At 33.6% G+C, this 18,611-nt stretch overlaps 1 protein-coding gene across 2 annotated transcripts in view; it reads left to right on the top strand.

Moving 5' to 3' along the window:
• ZBBX (zinc finger B-box domain containing) overlaps positions 1 to 18,611 on the top strand; it is a 97,658-nt gene that overhangs the window by 64,451 nt on the left and 14,596 nt on the right. The window contains exons 10-16 of one of the 2 annotated variants that reach the window (XM_057739318.1): positions 3,789 to 3,898; positions 4,242 to 4,342; positions 5,468 to 5,547; positions 7,206 to 7,345; positions 12,318 to 12,625; positions 16,089 to 16,242; positions 16,977 to 17,093. In XM_057739318.1, coding sequence (XP_057595301.1) covers positions 3,789 to 3,898; positions 4,242 to 4,342; positions 5,468 to 5,547; positions 7,206 to 7,345; positions 12,318 to 12,625; positions 16,089 to 16,242; positions 16,977 to 17,093 — 1,010 coding nt within the window. The remainder of the gene's footprint in view (positions 1 to 3,788; positions 3,899 to 4,241; positions 4,343 to 5,467; positions 5,548 to 7,205; positions 7,346 to 12,317; positions 12,626 to 16,088; positions 16,243 to 16,976; positions 17,094 to 18,611) is intronic. The other variant, XM_057739319.1, reaches the window with a different exon arrangement.

Here is an 18,611-nt window from a genome sequence, read left to right as displayed (position 1 = left end):
GTGATATATATTTTATGCATTCATCTGTTCAACAACATCCTGCTGGTTTCTGGTTTTTGGCAACTTATGACTAAATCTGTTATAAACGTTTGCATATAGGTTTTTGTTTGAATATAAGTTTTTAATTCCCTGGGTAAATACCTGGACCAGGATGGCTGGGTTGTTTGGTAAGTATATGTTTATCTGGATGAGAAACTGCCAAACTGTTTTCCAAACTGACTGCACAGTTTTGCATTTCTTCCTGCAATGTATGAGAGTTCTTGATGCTCCCCATCCTTGCCAGTGCCTGGTATTTTCAGGGTTTCTTTTTCTTATGGTGGTTGTTTTTCTTTTGTGCAGTTGTATCCCATTGTGGTTTATGTGGCAGAGTTTTAAGTTCATTCATATACTATTCTGGTTATTCCCATGTAACGAATGTCCAAGTTGTCTATATCTCTTTTAAAGTATGATGTCCATAACAGTCTTTCAGGTGTGAAACTTAGTACTGTATATCTGTCAGTTGCCTCTTTTTAGCTTAGGAATTAGAACATGAAAGTGATCCCAAGGTCACATCTTTTTTAGTGGCTGCCCTTTCAAGGCTCTTCACATTGAGTTTCTCATACAGTAAAAGAAGCACACTTTTGTTATTAAATGACCAATTTCATTTCTGCCTATAATTGTCATATTTTATGAGGCATAACAGCCTTATAAATATAAATTATATTGCATTTTGTTTTTATATCTCTTTTCTGATTTAGATAGTAATGATTTTTGTATTTTACCTGCCAATACATAAGTGCTGGTAGATCTTAATAGCGATCTTAATATCTCCAGTGGATATTTTTGTTGTTGTTGAGATCACATTGGTTTATAACATCATATATAAGTTTCATGTGTACACATTGTATTTCAGCTTCTGTATGTGCTGCAATGTGCTTACCACCCAAAGTTTAGTTTCCATTAGTTACTATACAGTTGACCACTGTACTCATTTTGCCCTCTTCCACTCCCCTTCCCCTCTGGGAACCACTAATCTGTTCTCTGTATTAATGTGTTTTTGTTTTGTTTTGTTTGTTTATTTTTGACTTTTTATATTTCACTTATGAGTGAAATCACTTGTCTTTGTCTGACATATTTTACTTATAATACTATCAAGATCTATCCAAGTTGTTGCAAGTGGCAAGCTTTTATCTTTGTTTATAGCTAAATAGTATTCCGTTTTGTGTGTGTGTGTGTGTGTGTGTGTGTGTGTGTGTGTGTAACCATGTCTTTATCCATTTATCTGTTGCTGGGCACTTAGGTTGTTTCCGTATCCTGGCTATTGTAACTTATGCTGCAGAAGGGTACACATATCTTTTCAAATTAATTTTTTGAGGAATCTCCATACTGTTTTCCATAGTGTCTACACCAATTTACATTCCCACCGCCAGTGTATAAGGTTCTCTTTTCTCCATATCTTCTCCAATATTTGTTATTTCTTGTCTTTGTGTTAAGAACCATTCATTCAATAGCAGGTGTGAGGTGATAATCTCATTGTGGTTTTGATTTGCATTTCCCTGATGATTAATGATGTTGAACATCTTTTCATGTGCCTGTTGGCCATCTGTATATCTTCTTTGGAAAAATATCTATTCAGATCCTCTGCCCATTTTTAATTGGATTGTTTGCTTTTTGTTGTTGATTTGTATGAATTATTTATAAATTTTAGATATTAATTTCTTATTAAATATCTGATTTGCAAATATCTTTCCTTTGGCAGGTTGTCTTTTCATTTTGTTGATGGTTTTCTTTGCTGTGCAGAAGCTTTTAATTTGATGTAGTCCCACTGGTTTATTTTCCCTCTTATTTCTAGTGGATCTTTTAAATGCTAGGAAAGTTTCATGAAAGAGATCATAGGATTTGGATTTAGAATATTTTGTGTGGATATTATAAATTAGCTGGTGTTTCTACTCCAATTCCCCTACTCTTTTCATTGTATGTACTTCTTAGTTCCAGCTGATCATCAGGAACATGGGGGCAAGTATTTAGAATGCGGATTTCTCCTCCCAACCCCATATAAACCTAAAAATCAGTGTTTATAAGGATGGGTGTGAGACTCTGCATTCAAAAAGGTCTTCTCTGGTGATTCTGATGCAAACAGCCTGATGCTGATTCATAGAATAAATTTAGAACCACTCATCACAAGAGCGATTTGGTCGATTTCATTTCCCCACATGAATTGGTCAATGCTCAATACATATTTGTTTAAATGTTAAAAGAGGAAAATCTGGTGAGGTAATCCTATTTTAAAGCATATGTCATCTTTTATTTATGTGGCATGATCCTTTAACCAAACAATGGTGCTTGGGTCCCAATCCAGAATGCAGACTTAGTTTGTTGACTAACTAGTTGTTTGTTCATGAGCAAATCACTTTAGTTCTCTTGCTCCACGTTTTATCACCTGCAAAACTTTGAGTTTGGAATAAATAATCTAAGGGGCCCCTTCAGCTCCAATGCACTATTATCTGGACTCTCTAAGTCTTTGGTTCAGGGCTTTCCTCCTAAAATTAGATGTTTTCACTTTGTGAAGGAGTATCTGGATATTAGTACATTTATGTGTATCAATGATTGAATTTTTAGTACAGTATATCTATGTCAAAAAGGAAAGAGGTTTCCAGTGGCTAGATGCCAGTTTTGTCTTTGACCTTTACTCTTTAATATTTTCCATCACTTAATTAAATTATGGATGTAAGATGACGTGCTCTTCAAAGCTGGATAATATACAAATATTTTGGAGTGTCCTGATATATACATTACATATATTGGGAAAATGTACATAGTCACAGTTTGCCAGGGGAATCATTAAATTTTTAGTGCCTTTGCAAATTGTGAGACAGGCAATATAAAGCAATGATTAAGAACATGGGCTTGGGAAGGCAGACTGCTTGGGTTCAAATTGTCTTTGCTGCATTTACTACCTGAACGACTTTGAACAAGTTGGTTTACTTCTTTGTGCTTCAATTTCTCCTCAAATTAAGATAATACTAGTGCCTATTTAATATTCCTATTAAGATTCAGTACCCTAAATTGTTTAGAACATAGCCTGATATATTTTTTGTATTGATGTCACCTGCTAATATTATTAAGAAGGTGCTGGCCTTTGTATGGGAACTCCGTGAGCAGGCATAATCTAGAAGGGCTGTGCAGCTATTTATATTCTTAGTTAAAAAGTGACTTCCTTCCCCATTGTTTGAGAATATCCTTTGGAACCAAACGCACAAGACCTCTAAGAATCCCTTTGCTTCATTGCCTCGTATGTGAGACAGGCCACATTAGAGTTCATTATTAATTAGGTGATAGATGCTACAGCCAAAATGCCACGTTCTTATCGTAGAAGCCTATTTTTTTGTCCCACTGGCTTGGTGGAAGTGTAGAAAAATATCCTCAGTTCTCTTAGAACTTGTCAACATAATGTCAAGGCTGTGAGATACAACACACATTTGTTAATTAGCTTTTTAAACAGTGTGATATGTTTCATGGATTCCATGTGTTTTTTGCAAAAATACTGAATTCTATCATAACTTTGATTTTCATCCTAAACGAAAAACAGTAGGATATGCAATTAAAAATGTTGTGTGATGTTAATTTGATTCACAAAATTGTTTTAGCAGGTTGAGATGATGTTAAAGAGTTGTACCTTTCTTCTGTGGATTAGAGATAGCTATGGTTTTCATTACTAATTTTGTAGACTCACTTGTTCGTGAAGTAAAAATAGAGAAATTTCAGATAATGTACTTTAGGCTTTTAATTGCTTCTTTCTTGTTTTGTAGAACTCCACAGGAGCAACTTCAAAACATGCTACCGGACACCTTCATACCTCAGGGTAAAACCGCTACTGAGGCACAGTGTTCTCAGAATGGAAGTGATGAGGATAGTGATGGTTAGTTCAGCCTTGATTAGATGTTTTCAAGTTTGCTATTTCAAATTATATACATTGAGCATTAATCAGCATCTGCTTTTGGTTTTCTTTACTGTAGATCAAAATCGTGCACATACTCCTTCCCGTTCTCTAGGTTTACTTTGCCTTAGTTTACATAGTTTCATTTAAAAAATCGAATGTTAAGTAAATGTGTATTTTACTTGAACTGGGAAAATTGACAATATTTTTACCTTTGTGTGGACACACAGGAGAACATTTGTCTTCTATTGTTGCCTATGTTATCTGAAGATAAATTATCAGGTAAGGCATAGGCTTTGATATTATTTTTAATCTTATTTTCTAGTTGAGGATATCAAAATACAACCCCCAGCTCTTTTTCTGCCAGTAGGAGAATTAAACAGAGAGAGACCTGAACCATCTCTAAAAATAGTCGAACTGGATGATGTAAGTGCATAGTGACCACTCATATTAACAAACTGGAAATTCCTAACATACCGTTACAACTACATGTTATTTTCAACAAGATTTCTTTCGTAATTAAGCATAGTCTAATAGTGTAAATGGACAAGTGTTTGAATTTAAATATGCTGATGGGAATACAACAGACTATTCCTTTAATGTAGACAGTACATTTGTGAGCTAAATTGATATTGTGTCATAGCATTGGGAGATGAGAGGACGTGTCACTCTTTGTAGAAACGTAGTTTAGTGTTTGTTTTATTTAGTTCTCTATGTTATCAGGCTTTTAAACAAAGATGGTCCTCATTATATGATTTTTATTTAATAAAATTTGTATGCATTTATTTTGTTGAATGTCATTCAATATTTTCTTTTTAAAGGAAAAATAATATTAAGATTTAAAGAATTTAGCATAATAATAACTTGAATATAAGCCTCTAGGCACCAAGTAGAGCCAGCCGGAGCTAGAGCCAGTCAGAGGTGGAATTCCAGGCTGAAGGGTTAAGTTGTGATGAACTCGGTGCATTTCTGACTTTCTAGTCCTCTAGTAGTTGCGTATACTGCCTGTTCTCAATGTTGTTCTTACTGTGGTTGTTACAGAGAAGGACTACAATGGAGGAAGTACCTTTTTAAGTACTAATTTCTTCTTTAGGTTAATAGCTTCTGCTCTGTGTGTGTGCCTAGCAACATTTTTATTTCTGCTCTGGATAAATTGAAGATTCTGAACAAATAAACACATACAAGCATGTATATTTGTGTGTGTTCTTCATTAAATTGTTGATACATATAGTATAACATGCTGGCCAGAGAATTAAAAACATCTTAGTCACTGAGCTACTTGACATTTAGTAGTTATAAAATAAAACCTAAATTGTTATATTTGGTTCTGGGTGTGATAGTAGTGATAAAATGAACTGACACAGCAAAAGCCCTCAGCAAATACCTGTTGAGTTTGTTTAGTTCTGCTAGAACTCATGTTCTGTGGCATAAAGAGCTCATGACATTTCTTTGTGAGAAAAAAACTTCTCTAAATATTGTGCACAGATTAGCTGGTTAATGTGTTATAAATTTGTTGAACGTGCTAATATTATACAACATGTATTTAATAAGACTGATGAAGTGGAATTTGAAGGACCGGGAAACGTCGTGCCTTATAAAGTTGAGTTAGCAGATGCAGACAGTCAACAAAGGTAAGATCTTTCTAATTCACTTCTGATGCTTATTAAAAATATAAAAAGCAACTATCTCTTAAACATATAACTTTAATTTTGGTATCTGTTTTACTTAAGCCATGTTTAAATTTGGGTACAATATTGCTAATATCAGCATTTAATAATTAGAAAATTATCTGTAATGATTATCTATAATGATCTATAATGATCTAATGAATTTATACTCTTACCTGCTATTTAGATTATTTAATGGATGCTTCAGAATTTAGGAATTGTTATTATTTGAAATGGCCTAACAAGTCTTTAATATTTCATATGAAGTTTCTTACTTTCTCCAGAGATACTCTTTGGATTTTTCTTACTTCAGTTTGTTATGAACCCTAAATAAAAACCAGTGTATTAACAACTAAGTTGAGAGACAAGAAGAGCCCCAAACTATAGATTATTTCCTAGGTAGATTTTACTGTGCGATAAATTAAATAAATGTACTATAATGATTCAGCTTGTAACTTTTTTTAGAATTTTGTCAATTCCAAATGAAAAATAATATCAAGCTGTATATGTTAGTAATGTTAAAAATTATTCCAAGTCCTCTCTGCTGTTGAAACTTTAGCTAGGATTTCAGGTGTTTTGACTACAAAGTATTAGTTGGGTAAACAGCAGAATGAAGTTCCTATTAAGTAGCCCCTTCACCAATTCTTCGTTTATATGTTCAGATCCCCTTAGGCCCCTGTCAGCATTTTGGAACAGCAGTGGGCCTAAGTGATGCCCTCAGACCCGAAAAACCCCACCTTTGCACACTTAGACCCAGATATCTAGCAGCAAATGTGCTTTTGGCAGGAGACAACTTTCTGGTCAGTAGATAAGAGGTTTATATGCACTACTGTATCCCTAAGGAGATGGAAGGCATTTCTACTCTCTCATTTGATTCTTTCATATATCTTATCACAAGTCTTTGCTTTGACTTCCATGTTAGACAAGGCAGAGAAAGTTACTGATTATGGTTTGGCAGTAGTTTTGCATCTTGGGTTTGGAGGTGCCCAGAGAGCTTGTTTTCTAAGAGGAGTCATAAAGGATCATAAGTGACACAAGAGGACCTTTTTGGTTAAGCATAATCCATGAGTTTTTATGGTAGTACTATGTAGAGCTTACATAAATATTTAGTATTATTAAATATACTATTCAATTCATAAAAAATATTATTCAGTTGTAATTATGGTTACATATAGTAATCTTCATTAAAATTGGATATAAATACCACATAAGGCTTTTGAACTCATATAGTTCATGATAAACAAATAAAAAGTTTATTTAAGCAATAAAACCTTGATTTCATCAGCTTGATGAGATTGAAAGATAACTCTCCATTTTTAGAAGAAAGACCATAAGAAACCAAACTTATTTCAGAATATTTTTAACAAGAAACTTTCAATTAAAAATTTGCAATTAAATCAGGTTTATCCCAGTTGCCTATTTCTTTTAAATTCATAATACTGTTTAGTTTCTTGTAGTTTAGAATGTATGTCCACAGTATGTTGAAGCAAATATGAAATTAATGTGAATAACCCTATTCACTTAGGGTTTTACTCTATTGATTTTAATAAACTGGGTCTTTCAACTTTTTTATATATAATTTCTTTCAACTCTACTCTTTTGCTTGTCCCTAAACATGAAAGTTGCACATTTCATGATTATCGGAATACTTTTCTGTACGAAAATGACATCCATCAGCATCATATTTTCACCAAGGGAAAAACAGACTTCTTACATCTTCATCTGAGCAATAACTCTTCTTATTGTGACGATAACTCAAAAGGTAACTTTTTGTTGTTGTTGCTTAATATTATTAACGGTGAATGTTAGTAACTTGATTAAACCAGTATATATTGCAGTATATAAAAGCTTTGCCTATTTTGCTGTACATTTTAAACCCAGAAAATTTAGTCCTCAGAAGGAAATTGGTTGAAAATACATACTTTTCTGTCAAATACTCTTTTGGTCAATGGACAATGGTATTTGTATTCAGAGGAAAAAGCAGCCAGTATAGGACTACTCTAAAAGTTATTATGGACTGAGCTAGCATTTAAAAGATTACATGGATGGGCTTTTAGTGACAAAAGTCTGATTGGCACCCTTTTGTCCTTGCTTGCACTAAATCTTTTCCTAAAATATTTAAGTTTGTTGTAAAGTTTCACATAAGTGATAAAACCAAACCGAAAAAAAATCATTGGTTTATATATCTACATTGTCATTATTTACTGGTAGTAACCTTGGGATCTATAGATTAGAATACTGTGTGCCAATGCCTGGTTTTAACTTCCAGTTGCTGAAATCATCATTTAAAATCAGTCATAGCAAAGTATTCTGGCCTGGGAGTCAGATTTTGTTTTCATTTCTGCCTTAAATCACTTTGTGACCTTGAACATGTCACTTCTTTTCTTAGATCTCATTTTCTGAAACTAAAATATAGGAACTAGATTATTTCTAATTTGCTTTTACCTACTTAGGACTTTATTTTATCTACTTAGGATTTTCAGAAAAACCAGTAAATATATGTTATGTGAAGAATTTGAGAAATACCAGAGATCATTATTTAAAGTAACTAGTTGTAAAACTGATGACTGCATTTTCATTGGATAGCAGGTGGTAGAGAACAATGATTTGTGGTAATCCTGCTGGTTTTAACATCTTCAGCTACTAAGCCTCTAAATCATATGACCATGAACTATACCCATATGGGAATTTAGGACTTTACAGGGCTCCAGGTCAAGGCCAGAAGGTATTAACCTACCTGGAGCATGGTGTTCCAGTTGCCTTTGGAAAAATGCTGAATCCAAATGTGCATTAAGTGTTACTTTAAACATACTTAATTTATTTAAATAGACTTTATTTTTTAGAGCAGTTTTAGGCTCATAGGAGAATTCAGCAGAAATTACAGAGTTCCCACATACCCTCGGCTCCACAAACTCATAGCTTCTTCCACTATCAGCATCCCAAACCAGAGTAATACATTTGTTACAGTCAATGAACATTGACACATCATTTTTACCCAGAGTCCACAGTTTACATTAGGGTTCACTCTTGGTATTGTACATTCTGTGGGTTTTGACAAATGTATAATGACTTGTATCCAACATTATAGAATAATACAAAATAGTTTCACTGCCCGAAAAATCCTCTGTCCTCTGCCTTTTCACACAACCCTCCCTCCTAACCCTTGGCAACCAGTGACCCTTTTACTGCCTCCAGTTTTGCCTTTTCCAAAATATCATATAGCTGAAATCATACAATAGTCTTTTCAGATTGGCTTCTTTTACTTAATAATATGTATTTGAATGTGCCCCCATGTGTTTTCACGGCTTGATAGCTCACTTCTTTTTAGTGCTGAATAATATTCCATTGTCTGGATGTACTACAGTTTATACATTCACTTATTAAAGGACATCTTGGTTGCTTTCAAGTTGCGGCAATTAAGAATAAAGCTGTTATAAAAATCCATGTGTAAGTTTTTGTTTGTTAGTTTTTAACTCATTTGAGTAAATACCAAGGAGCACAATTGTGGGTAAGAGTATGTTTAATTTTGTAAGAAACCACCAAACTGTCTTTCAAATTGACTTTACCACTTTTATTCCCACCAAAAGCAAATGAGACTTGCTGTTTTTCAAATCCTTGCCAACATTTGGCATTCTCAGTGTTTTGGATTTTTACCATCCTAATAATTGTATAGTTGTATCTTGTTTTAATTTGAATTTCTCTAATGATGTATGATATTGAGCATCTTTTCGTGTGCTTATTTGCCATATATATCTTCTCTGAAGACGTGTCTGTCAAGGCCCTTCACCCATTGTTTTAATTGGGGGTCTGTTTTCTTACTGTTGAAAATTTTAGAGTACTTTTATATATTTTGGAAAATAGTATTTTATGTATGTGTTTTGCAAATATTTTCTCTAAATATGTGGCTTGTCATCTCATTCTCTTAGCAGTGTCTTTCACAGAAGTTTTTAATTTTGATGAAGTCCAGCTTATCAATTATTTCACGGATCCTGCCTTTTGTGTTGTATCTTAAAATGTCATTACATAACCAAGATTATCTGGATTTTCTCCTATCTTCTAGGACTTTTATTATTTTGCATTTTACGTTTAGATTTATCATTCATTTTGAGTTAATTTTTGTGAAGAGTTAAGGTCTGTGTCCAGATTTATTTGGGGGCATGTGGATGTCCACTTGTTCCAACAGCATTTGTTGAAAAGACTATCTTTTCTCCATAGTATTATTGCCTTCACTCTTTTGTTAAAGATCGGTTGACTGTATGTATGTGGATCTATTTATAGATTCTTCATTCTGTTCCACTGATCTATTTTTATACTTTTGCTAATACCATTTTATCTTGATTACTATAGCTGTATGATAATTTTCAAAGCTGTATAGTGTCAGTCCTCTGACTTTATTCTTTTCCTTCAATATTGTGTTGCCTACTCTGGGTCTTTTGCCCCTCCAAATAAATTTTAAAATCACTTTGTCAATATATACAAAGTAACTTGCTTGGATTTTGATTGGGATTGAATTGAATCTTTATAGGAAATTGGGAAGAACTGTCATCTTGACAAATTGAGTCTTCTTATCCATGAATGTGAACTAGCTCTTCACTTATTTAGTTTTTTGATTTCTTTCATCAGAGATTTCTAGTTTTCCTCATATAGGTCTTGTACATTTTTTTTAGACTTATACCTAAGTATTTCAATTTTTTGTGCTAATGTAAATGATATTGTGTTATTAATTTTAAATTCCACTTGTTCATGTTGGTATGTAGGAAAGCAATTGACTTTTGTATGTTGACCTTGTATCCTGCAGCCTAGCAATAATCACTTATTAATTCCAGGAGTTTTTGGTCAATTCTTTGGATCTGTACACAGACAATCATGTGATCTGTGGACAAAATCAGATTTATTTCTTCTTTCCCAATCTGTATACCGTTTACTTCCTTTTCCTGTCTTATTGCATTAGCTAGGGCTTCCAGTACAGTGTTGAAGAGAAGTGGTAAGAGTGGACATCTTTGTTGTGTTCCTGATATTAGAGATAAAGCTTTTAGTTTCTTATCATTAATTATGATGTTAACTGTAGTTTTTTTGTAGGTAGTTTTTATTAAATTGAGGATGTTCCCCTTTATTTCTAGTGAGCTGAGAGTTTTTATCATGAATGAGTATTGGATTTTATTGAATGCTTTTTCTGCATCTATTGATAAGATCCTGTAATTTTTCTTCTTTAGCCTGTTGATGTGACAGGTTAGAATAATTGGTTTTTGAATGTTGAACCAAGACATCTAATTTTTATGACTTAACAGGGCTTCTAACGAATAGACTAAATTAAATCATATCTGCACTTTCTGCATTGCATTTTAAACATTATTAAAAGGCTGTGTTCTCACCTTTTTAGCAGCAATAAATCCTAATAATGGAATTTTACAATCTTGCAAAAGTATTGTAGAGGTTAGTTGTAGACATTTACACATAGGAAATGGCATTTTTTTCCACAAAAAATTAGATCCAGATAATTTCTTTTCAAGTTAGTTGGAAAGTACAGCATTATCATAAAAGTTTCATTAAGTTGAATAGCTTTCATAAAGTTTTCCTATAAAATATTTCTCTGACATACAACTTATTGCATTTCTCACAGTACTTGTGCAATTTAAGAGGTGATATTGGAAGTGGAAGTTCTAAGTACTATGTGTAATTGCTGAATTATATAAACATTTGATTGCAACAAGTAAGTCCTTTGGGCTGTCAGGCAGAGTTTATATCACTGGATACTATTTTAGTCATAGCCTCTACTGTTTTCACAGGCTATTTATAGAGATAAGACATGTGTATTAGAAAGAGAATAAGGGATAATCAGATGAAGCTATATTCAGTCTGGAAAAATGTGTATGTGTGTGTGTGTGTATGATAATGAAAGCAATATGGTGCAAAATTTTTTAAAGAATTTTTATTCTTAAGAAAATCTAGACCAACATCTCACAATCCTGGTTGCACATTATAATCACCTGGAGAACTTGGTGTAGGGGGAATAAAACAAAAAACAAAAAACAGTGCTTAAGTCCCACTGTCAGTATTTGATTTAATTGGTTTTGGATCAGGCCCATACACTGACAGTTTTAAAGAGTACCTTCAGATGATTCCATTGTGCAGCCAGGTTGAAAACCAATGATCCAAACCCAGTGATTTATTTAAAGCAGACATAATGAGGTGGGTGACTAATATAATCTTGCTCATTTTGTAGTTTTCCAGAGGCAGGTGTCCCAGCTAAAACATTTTCTGTGCCCCTAACTGCTACTATTCTTTCATCTGGCAGATTTCCCTTTGCCCTCTCCTCATCACCAATCATGCTAAGCAAAAAGAGGTAAAATGTGGAAAATAAGGTTCCCTCTGCATTGTTTCTCATAAATTGCTGATAGAAAACTTGAGTGGGAGAGAGAGTAGGAAAGTAGGAATTGAACCATAGGCTGAGATGAAAATTTGCATCAATTTCAAGATTGCATGACAAGACACAATCTTGTCCCCCTTTATGACTCTAAATCATTTAGGCTTCAATATATATAGGATTATCATTGATGAACATAAGCCATGTAAAATATTTTAACACTGAGAACTCAGTAAAGAAACACTGATTTAAAAAAATAGTGTTTAATGATAAATATTTATACCATGGTACTTTTGGTTAGTGAACAGTTTAATCAACTTATTTGTTTATATTTATTTATTTAACTTTTGTAAATATGTGTTTTCAACAGCAGGAACTTCAAGTGCAGATTTTGGTGACATTGTGGATCCTGAGGCTTACTCTCCTGCTGTTGCAAAGTTAGAGGAAAACAGCTTTTTTGAGAGAAATTTCAAAGAGGAAAGCATAGATATAGAAAGTAATCAAAAGTATGATGATTCCTGCATATCACTTGAGAGCAAGGATTCTTTGCCAAGTACAGATTTAGAAAAATGCTCCATTAAGGAGAGATTATCTCAAGAGGGCAAGGAATCCTCAGAATTTAGCAATCTGCATGAGAAGCCAAACTTTGAAGATTCTAAAACTACAGGGTCACCACTGGTAAATATCTATTATGTTCATTGTGTTAAAAATTTTATAATAAATGTCATAAAAATTCATATTGACACAATATAGTCTTAAATGTTACTTCTATTGAATTTAAAATGTGCGACCTTATAGTTGAAAAGTAACTCATATGGGAAAGAATGTAAATGACTTACAGAATAAATTCTAATCTGGTACATGCCATTATAACAAATGATTTTCTATAACAAAAGTTTAAGACCCACCTCATGCACCATCATAAGAGTGCTGTTACTTTTCTAAATGAAATTCATTATTATGAATAATTTAGTGTAATAAATCCTTTCTAGCTTTCTACTCTATAGTCAGTCACTGGTTAAAATGGAAAAAAAAATTCAGTTTTTGTAGATAAAACCAATTTTTGTGGTGTAATGTAAACATAAGTTTTAAAAACATAATTCTTCAGGAATATGGCTAATAAAGAAATAGGGGTGTAGTTTTTGTTTCTTCTTAGAGAAAGAAAAAGATAAAGTAGCTCATTATTGCATTACTGCCAAATTTAAAAACTGTATTTGAATCTCTGTTCTGTGTACTCAGAATCTTAAGTAATTGTGACTATTAATAAGTTATTTAGAAATTGGACAAGTCAAATGTTAAATGTTTTGGAAATTGGGCAAGTCAAACATTTTAACAAGACTTCAAAGTCATTTGCAATGAATCTGCATGGTGCCTAAGCTGAAGTGGGACCAAGATGTTGAAGAATGAATATAGAGCTGCTACTGCTTCTGCTTAGGGGATTGGATTTCTGTGTCCACTTAGTGACAGGTCTTGTTTCTTTTCAAAGTGAGAAATTAGAACTGAGACCTCTGCAAAAACCTTAGATCCCTAAGTCTGCTCAGTCTCTGAAGGAATACACAAGGAGACATACTCACAGGTGCAACAAGATGAAAGGAAACTGATTTCTGCAGGGAATCTGGCCCAAGTCAATAAATATCTTATCTGAAAAATGGAAATCATGGGCTTTCATCTAGCTTTGGTTTAGAGTTTGAATATACATTTCTTATTTGGAATCTGCAAACCAAGAAATTAACACTAATATTGATCCGTGTCTGTTGATGCCCTGATGTATCTGGCAAAAGTAAACCCCAATCCCTTCTATAATAGAAAGACATTCCCACAATTTAGGCAATAATAGATTCCCCCAAATCAAGCCCCACTGCAGCTGAGCTTCCCCCCTTCCCCCAGTGAAGAAAACAGTTGATCATAGAACAATCATTGAACAACAGAACAATCAAGAACTCTGATTTTCTAGTTTCCACAGGGCATCATGCTGAGGGCTAGGTGACACCTGCACATGCTGTGTGCTGTGTTATAAAGAGGAATTCTGAGCATATGGAACCCAATTCTTTTATGCTGGGTGTCAGCCTGCCTGACCTCTGCCCTGGGCGGGGGCGGGGGGGGGGGACATTATTTTCTGTAACCTAATAAAAGACATTTGGCAAAAACTCATGGATACATAATCTGTGGTAATTCATATAATGGAAAGCAATGTACCAATTAAAATGAATGAAACAGAACTACTTTTATTAATATGGATACATCTCAAAAATGTGATGTTACAATTTAAATGTAAAAGGATACATAGAGTATATATAAGTCTGATAGCATGGTTGGAAACATTTAAGACAATTGTAACTTTTTATGGATACACTCAGATGTAATAATGGTCAAAAACTTACACTGCAATAGTGTATGTCAACTTCAATACAATAATAAAGTAAACTCTGCTTATAAAGTCTAATATATATTTTTTTTTTTGGTATAGATATCTGAAGCAAGTCTTTTAAATTGCTGATATCATGTGAGAAAGTTATGTGTTGTACATATCTATCTACTTAAAGTATTTCATCATTAAAATTGAGATGTTAAAAAACTCTAATAATTTTGATCTCTTATACTACTATTGTTAAAAAAATAAGTCGTAAATGATTATATTATAGACCACAGTGCTTTACACTTAGTGATAGAATATACTTTCTTTTCATCCCTAATGACTACACATGAACTGTGTTTCCTCTTCCCCTGCCCTAGTAGAAACCATTCCCTGAGCAGAAACTATTTAGAAATCTCTTATGCTCCAGCAGACAATTCAGGAGTGGGCAGTAGGGGCAGTTTTTAGCAGTGGCATTACTTGACTGCAAAATGGAGTATAAGACAGTACAGTTTGCACTTCAGTTTCCAGAAACTGAGTTCTTCATAAAGATATGGAATTGAGTACTAAGTTGCAGAGCAGCAGCAGTAAGGTAGGGGTGCATGCCAGGAAGAACGTGGACTAATCAGCGGCTCTTGCTTTTGAATCCGAAACTGCCAATAGTTAACTTGGTGACATCAGGCAAACAAACAAATTCACTCTCATTATTCTCTGTTAACCTAGACTTTAAAAAAAAACTTCCGTATTTTCAATCGTCTAATCCAAATATGAACTCCACTAGAGCTGAAGGGGTTCTGTGAATTGATGATCAGTGTCTGGGAGAGCCAGTGAAGATGTCATGAATAAGGTGGACTTGGACTTGCCTTTGAAGGAAGCGCTTTATTGGTCACTAGCTTGGTTTTGTAATATTATTTATATGACGTGTTTGAATTAGAGCTATCATAATTTTCTTTGTGTGATTATCACCTTGAAACAGACTGCATTTGGGCATTAGTTAGATACATTAGGGAACTGTTAAATACTGATAGCTACTCTGATTGTATTTTAAGTCCATCTAGAGCTCTCACTGGTACATCTCTAATCTGTTTCCTACTAGACACATGTACTTTTAAAATTCCATTTATATTCTTCCCTAGAATAAAAGCGTATCAAAATATGAATTCATAGGGTGGTAGAGTAAGCCTATCATATCAGCCAGATCTATATATTCAAAATCTAGGTCTACTAGTTTCTAGCTATATAAACTTCACAAATTACTTAGCTCACCCTTGCCTCAGTGTCCTACTTGTGTATTTTATTCACAGTGCATGTTTGGTTAACTTGGATTTTCTCTGTGACCATGATCAGATCAGATTTGTTTTCATCAGTATTTTACTTTTATCTCTAAATTTATTTTATGTATAGACAAAGACAGTAGTACAAAAGCACAGCATAGGAAAGAAACTCTATTTTCCAGAGTAATCTATGAGCAAAGACACTGAGGGAAGAAAATAAAGAAAAGAGAAAGAGAGAGAAAGAAAAGAGAAAGGAAAACTTTAGTTCATTTCATGAACTTCCGTCCTCCTTGGATTTGATGGCAACTTTCAGGTTATTATTGTAATCATGGTTTATGCATTTTTCTAAACTTACTCTGTATAAATGTTGTGTTATTATTTATGTCTCCAGAATTAGAACCTAACTTGATGTGGGCAGAATCCATGCCAAGAACATAGTAGGTGCTCAGTGAATGAATGTGCTGCTTTGTGTGGATGAGATAAACTTAATTTTGTTGAATATTTTGTTTCCTAGTTGTTACAAGAAATAGCCCTCAGAAGTAAGCCCATAACTGAACAATATCGAGGACTTGAAAGATTCTTTGTTTTTGATACAAATGAAAGACTCAACTTCCTTCCTTCTCATAGCTTAGAATGCAGCTACTCCTGTACTAGGATTACAATCGCAGGTAAATTCAGACGTAAAATCGGATGGCCTGTGGACCAAGCTAACAATTTTCTGACACATTTTTAAAACAGTTTGTCAACATCTTGGGAAATAGTGGGCAATTCGGTTCAACAAATAAAAGCATTTTCTTCTTTTCTGGCTGGAATTATTAACCCTGTATGAGTTGCCATATATTTATATTTAAGGCTACTGTCAGCAAACATGGCTATAATGAGTCTGAGAGAGATTATTTTTAGATTTTAGAAGTGTGGTCCTTAATAAATTAATAGTAATTCTTCAAATCATTTGATTAATTGTTAAGTATTATAATTCTTAAATGCCATCTTAAAAGCAAATCTTACAATCTTAGGATCTGTGAAATTTTTGAGACATAGGCATAATTTCCTTTTAAAGCCAGGTCTTGGTGTCACTTGTATTCTTAGATTTCCTATGTATTCAAATGTATTTTTTTCACAGATGATTGTAGTTTATGTTATATTACTGTACACTTTTAAAAGCATTTGTTTCTATTCAAACTTGTATGTGCGTGTTTGTGTGTGTGCAATATCTTTGCAATTTAGAGTTTATTCCTTTATTGTGTAATTATGAGATTTCATCTTTCATAATATACACCTCACTGTTATGTACTTTATTTAGCTAAATATTATCCAGTAAGACAATACATATAATAAAGCAACAATATGGATGTCTCCTCTTTTTCAACTTTCTATAATTTTACCATTTTTCCATTTTTAGAAGACAGAGAATGGATCCCAGACCTTAGTGTAAGTGCATATGCTGATAATGCAGCTGCTGTGGGTGTTCTGAAGAGTGCCCAGAACCCATCACCAAGTAGAGCACAGTCAAAGACTGGTAAGATTGGCTGGAAGGCTGCGGTGCCCTGTTGGTGGCTCACTTTGTTTATTAGTTTGTCTCTTGGCAGTATACTAGGCACCTGAAAATGAGTTTTTGCAGTTACATAAAGTTATTCATTTAAACTGTCCGGGACTTTTCTTCCAAAACCAAAAAACCAATTTTACATAAATTTTACAGTCAGCTATTTTCTGTAACAATGTATTACAGAATAATATTTTAAAAATGCAGCTCAGGATATGGCATATATTTTGAACAACTCTTATAAAATACCTGCTGGGTTTCATTACACTTTCAGGAAACAGTATATCTGTACTAGATTTTGTATATTCCTCTACTTGATAAGTGTTAAGATCACACAAAGCCCTGGGCTGCCCTCTACGTGTTAACGAAAAGAATTTCAGTATTTTCTATAGGATAACTCTTTAGACATATTGAATGCTGATTGCAATATTTTCCTAGTGAGTGTATGCAGAAAATTTTGACATCATTAAAATCGGTAGTATTATTAGATAATATTGCTATCCTAAAATACCTGCTAACGTAGGTTTGATTTGTGCTGAATTTCATGTGAAGTTGCAGTAGATACCTGATGAATTAAGGCAATTTAACATACGTGTTGAGTATGACGGCACTGTGCTGGGCCCTGGGAGAAAAGGGTTGCATGAGTCACATTCCCTGATCTTCAGGAGCTCACAGTTTAGGAGAAACACTTGACAAGGAGGCTGTTTGCCTTCATCTGAAGGCCATCTTCAAGCCAGAAATTTAATTACATATGATTTGTCCAAATATGTAAGATTTATAATGTCTCTCTTGCCCTAAATCCTATGATTAAGACTACTTGGCTAGCTTAGATTCTTTCCATATGCATTTATGTTGAGAATCTGTCAGATTTTAAAAGGTTTTTTTTAGTGGAAAATCCATTCATTTATGATAAATGAATTTTGGCTCTATAATTAGATACCTATTCTCACATCAAAGTCTAGGGCAGCTTTAAAAATTCTGGCTGCTTCCTTCTGAGGCAGTCAAAGGAACTTTTTAAAGTCACTATGTATCGATAAAAACAAATTCACATGCATGCTATGAGAATTTGTTACTAAGACAAATCTTCAAAAGTAAGTAGCCAGATGCCTTTAAGTATCAATTTGGAGTGATCAGTTGAAAGCAATAATTTACTATAAAAAAGATATGAAGGAGCACCTACTTTAGGCCTGGTACTGGGGATATAAGGCATCTTCTCTAAGGCCTGAGAGCTTAGAGTCCAGTTCAAAGGCTCTCGAATGTCAGCATGAGCATAATCACCCAGGAAACCTGTTGTAATGAGGATTTTTCAGTGTCACACTTAGAGATTCTGATTCGTGAAGGCTGATACAAGGTCCAGGAATTTGCATTTATTTTATCCATAATTCCATGTTATGCAGATGTAGATAGTCCAAAAATCATACTTTGAGAAAACTGCTATATAGGCATGTAAATACATAAATTACACCATATGTATTAATAATAAAAATTTTATGA

The sequence above is a fragment of the Hippopotamus amphibius genome, chromosome 6, assembly GCF_030028045.1.
Source record: "Hippopotamus amphibius kiboko isolate mHipAmp2 chromosome 6, mHipAmp2.hap2, whole genome shotgun sequence".
NCBI classification, from domain to species: domain Eukaryota; kingdom Metazoa; phylum Chordata; class Mammalia; order Artiodactyla; family Hippopotamidae; genus Hippopotamus; species Hippopotamus amphibius.
This window is presented reverse-complemented; position numbering and strand designations above follow the sequence as displayed.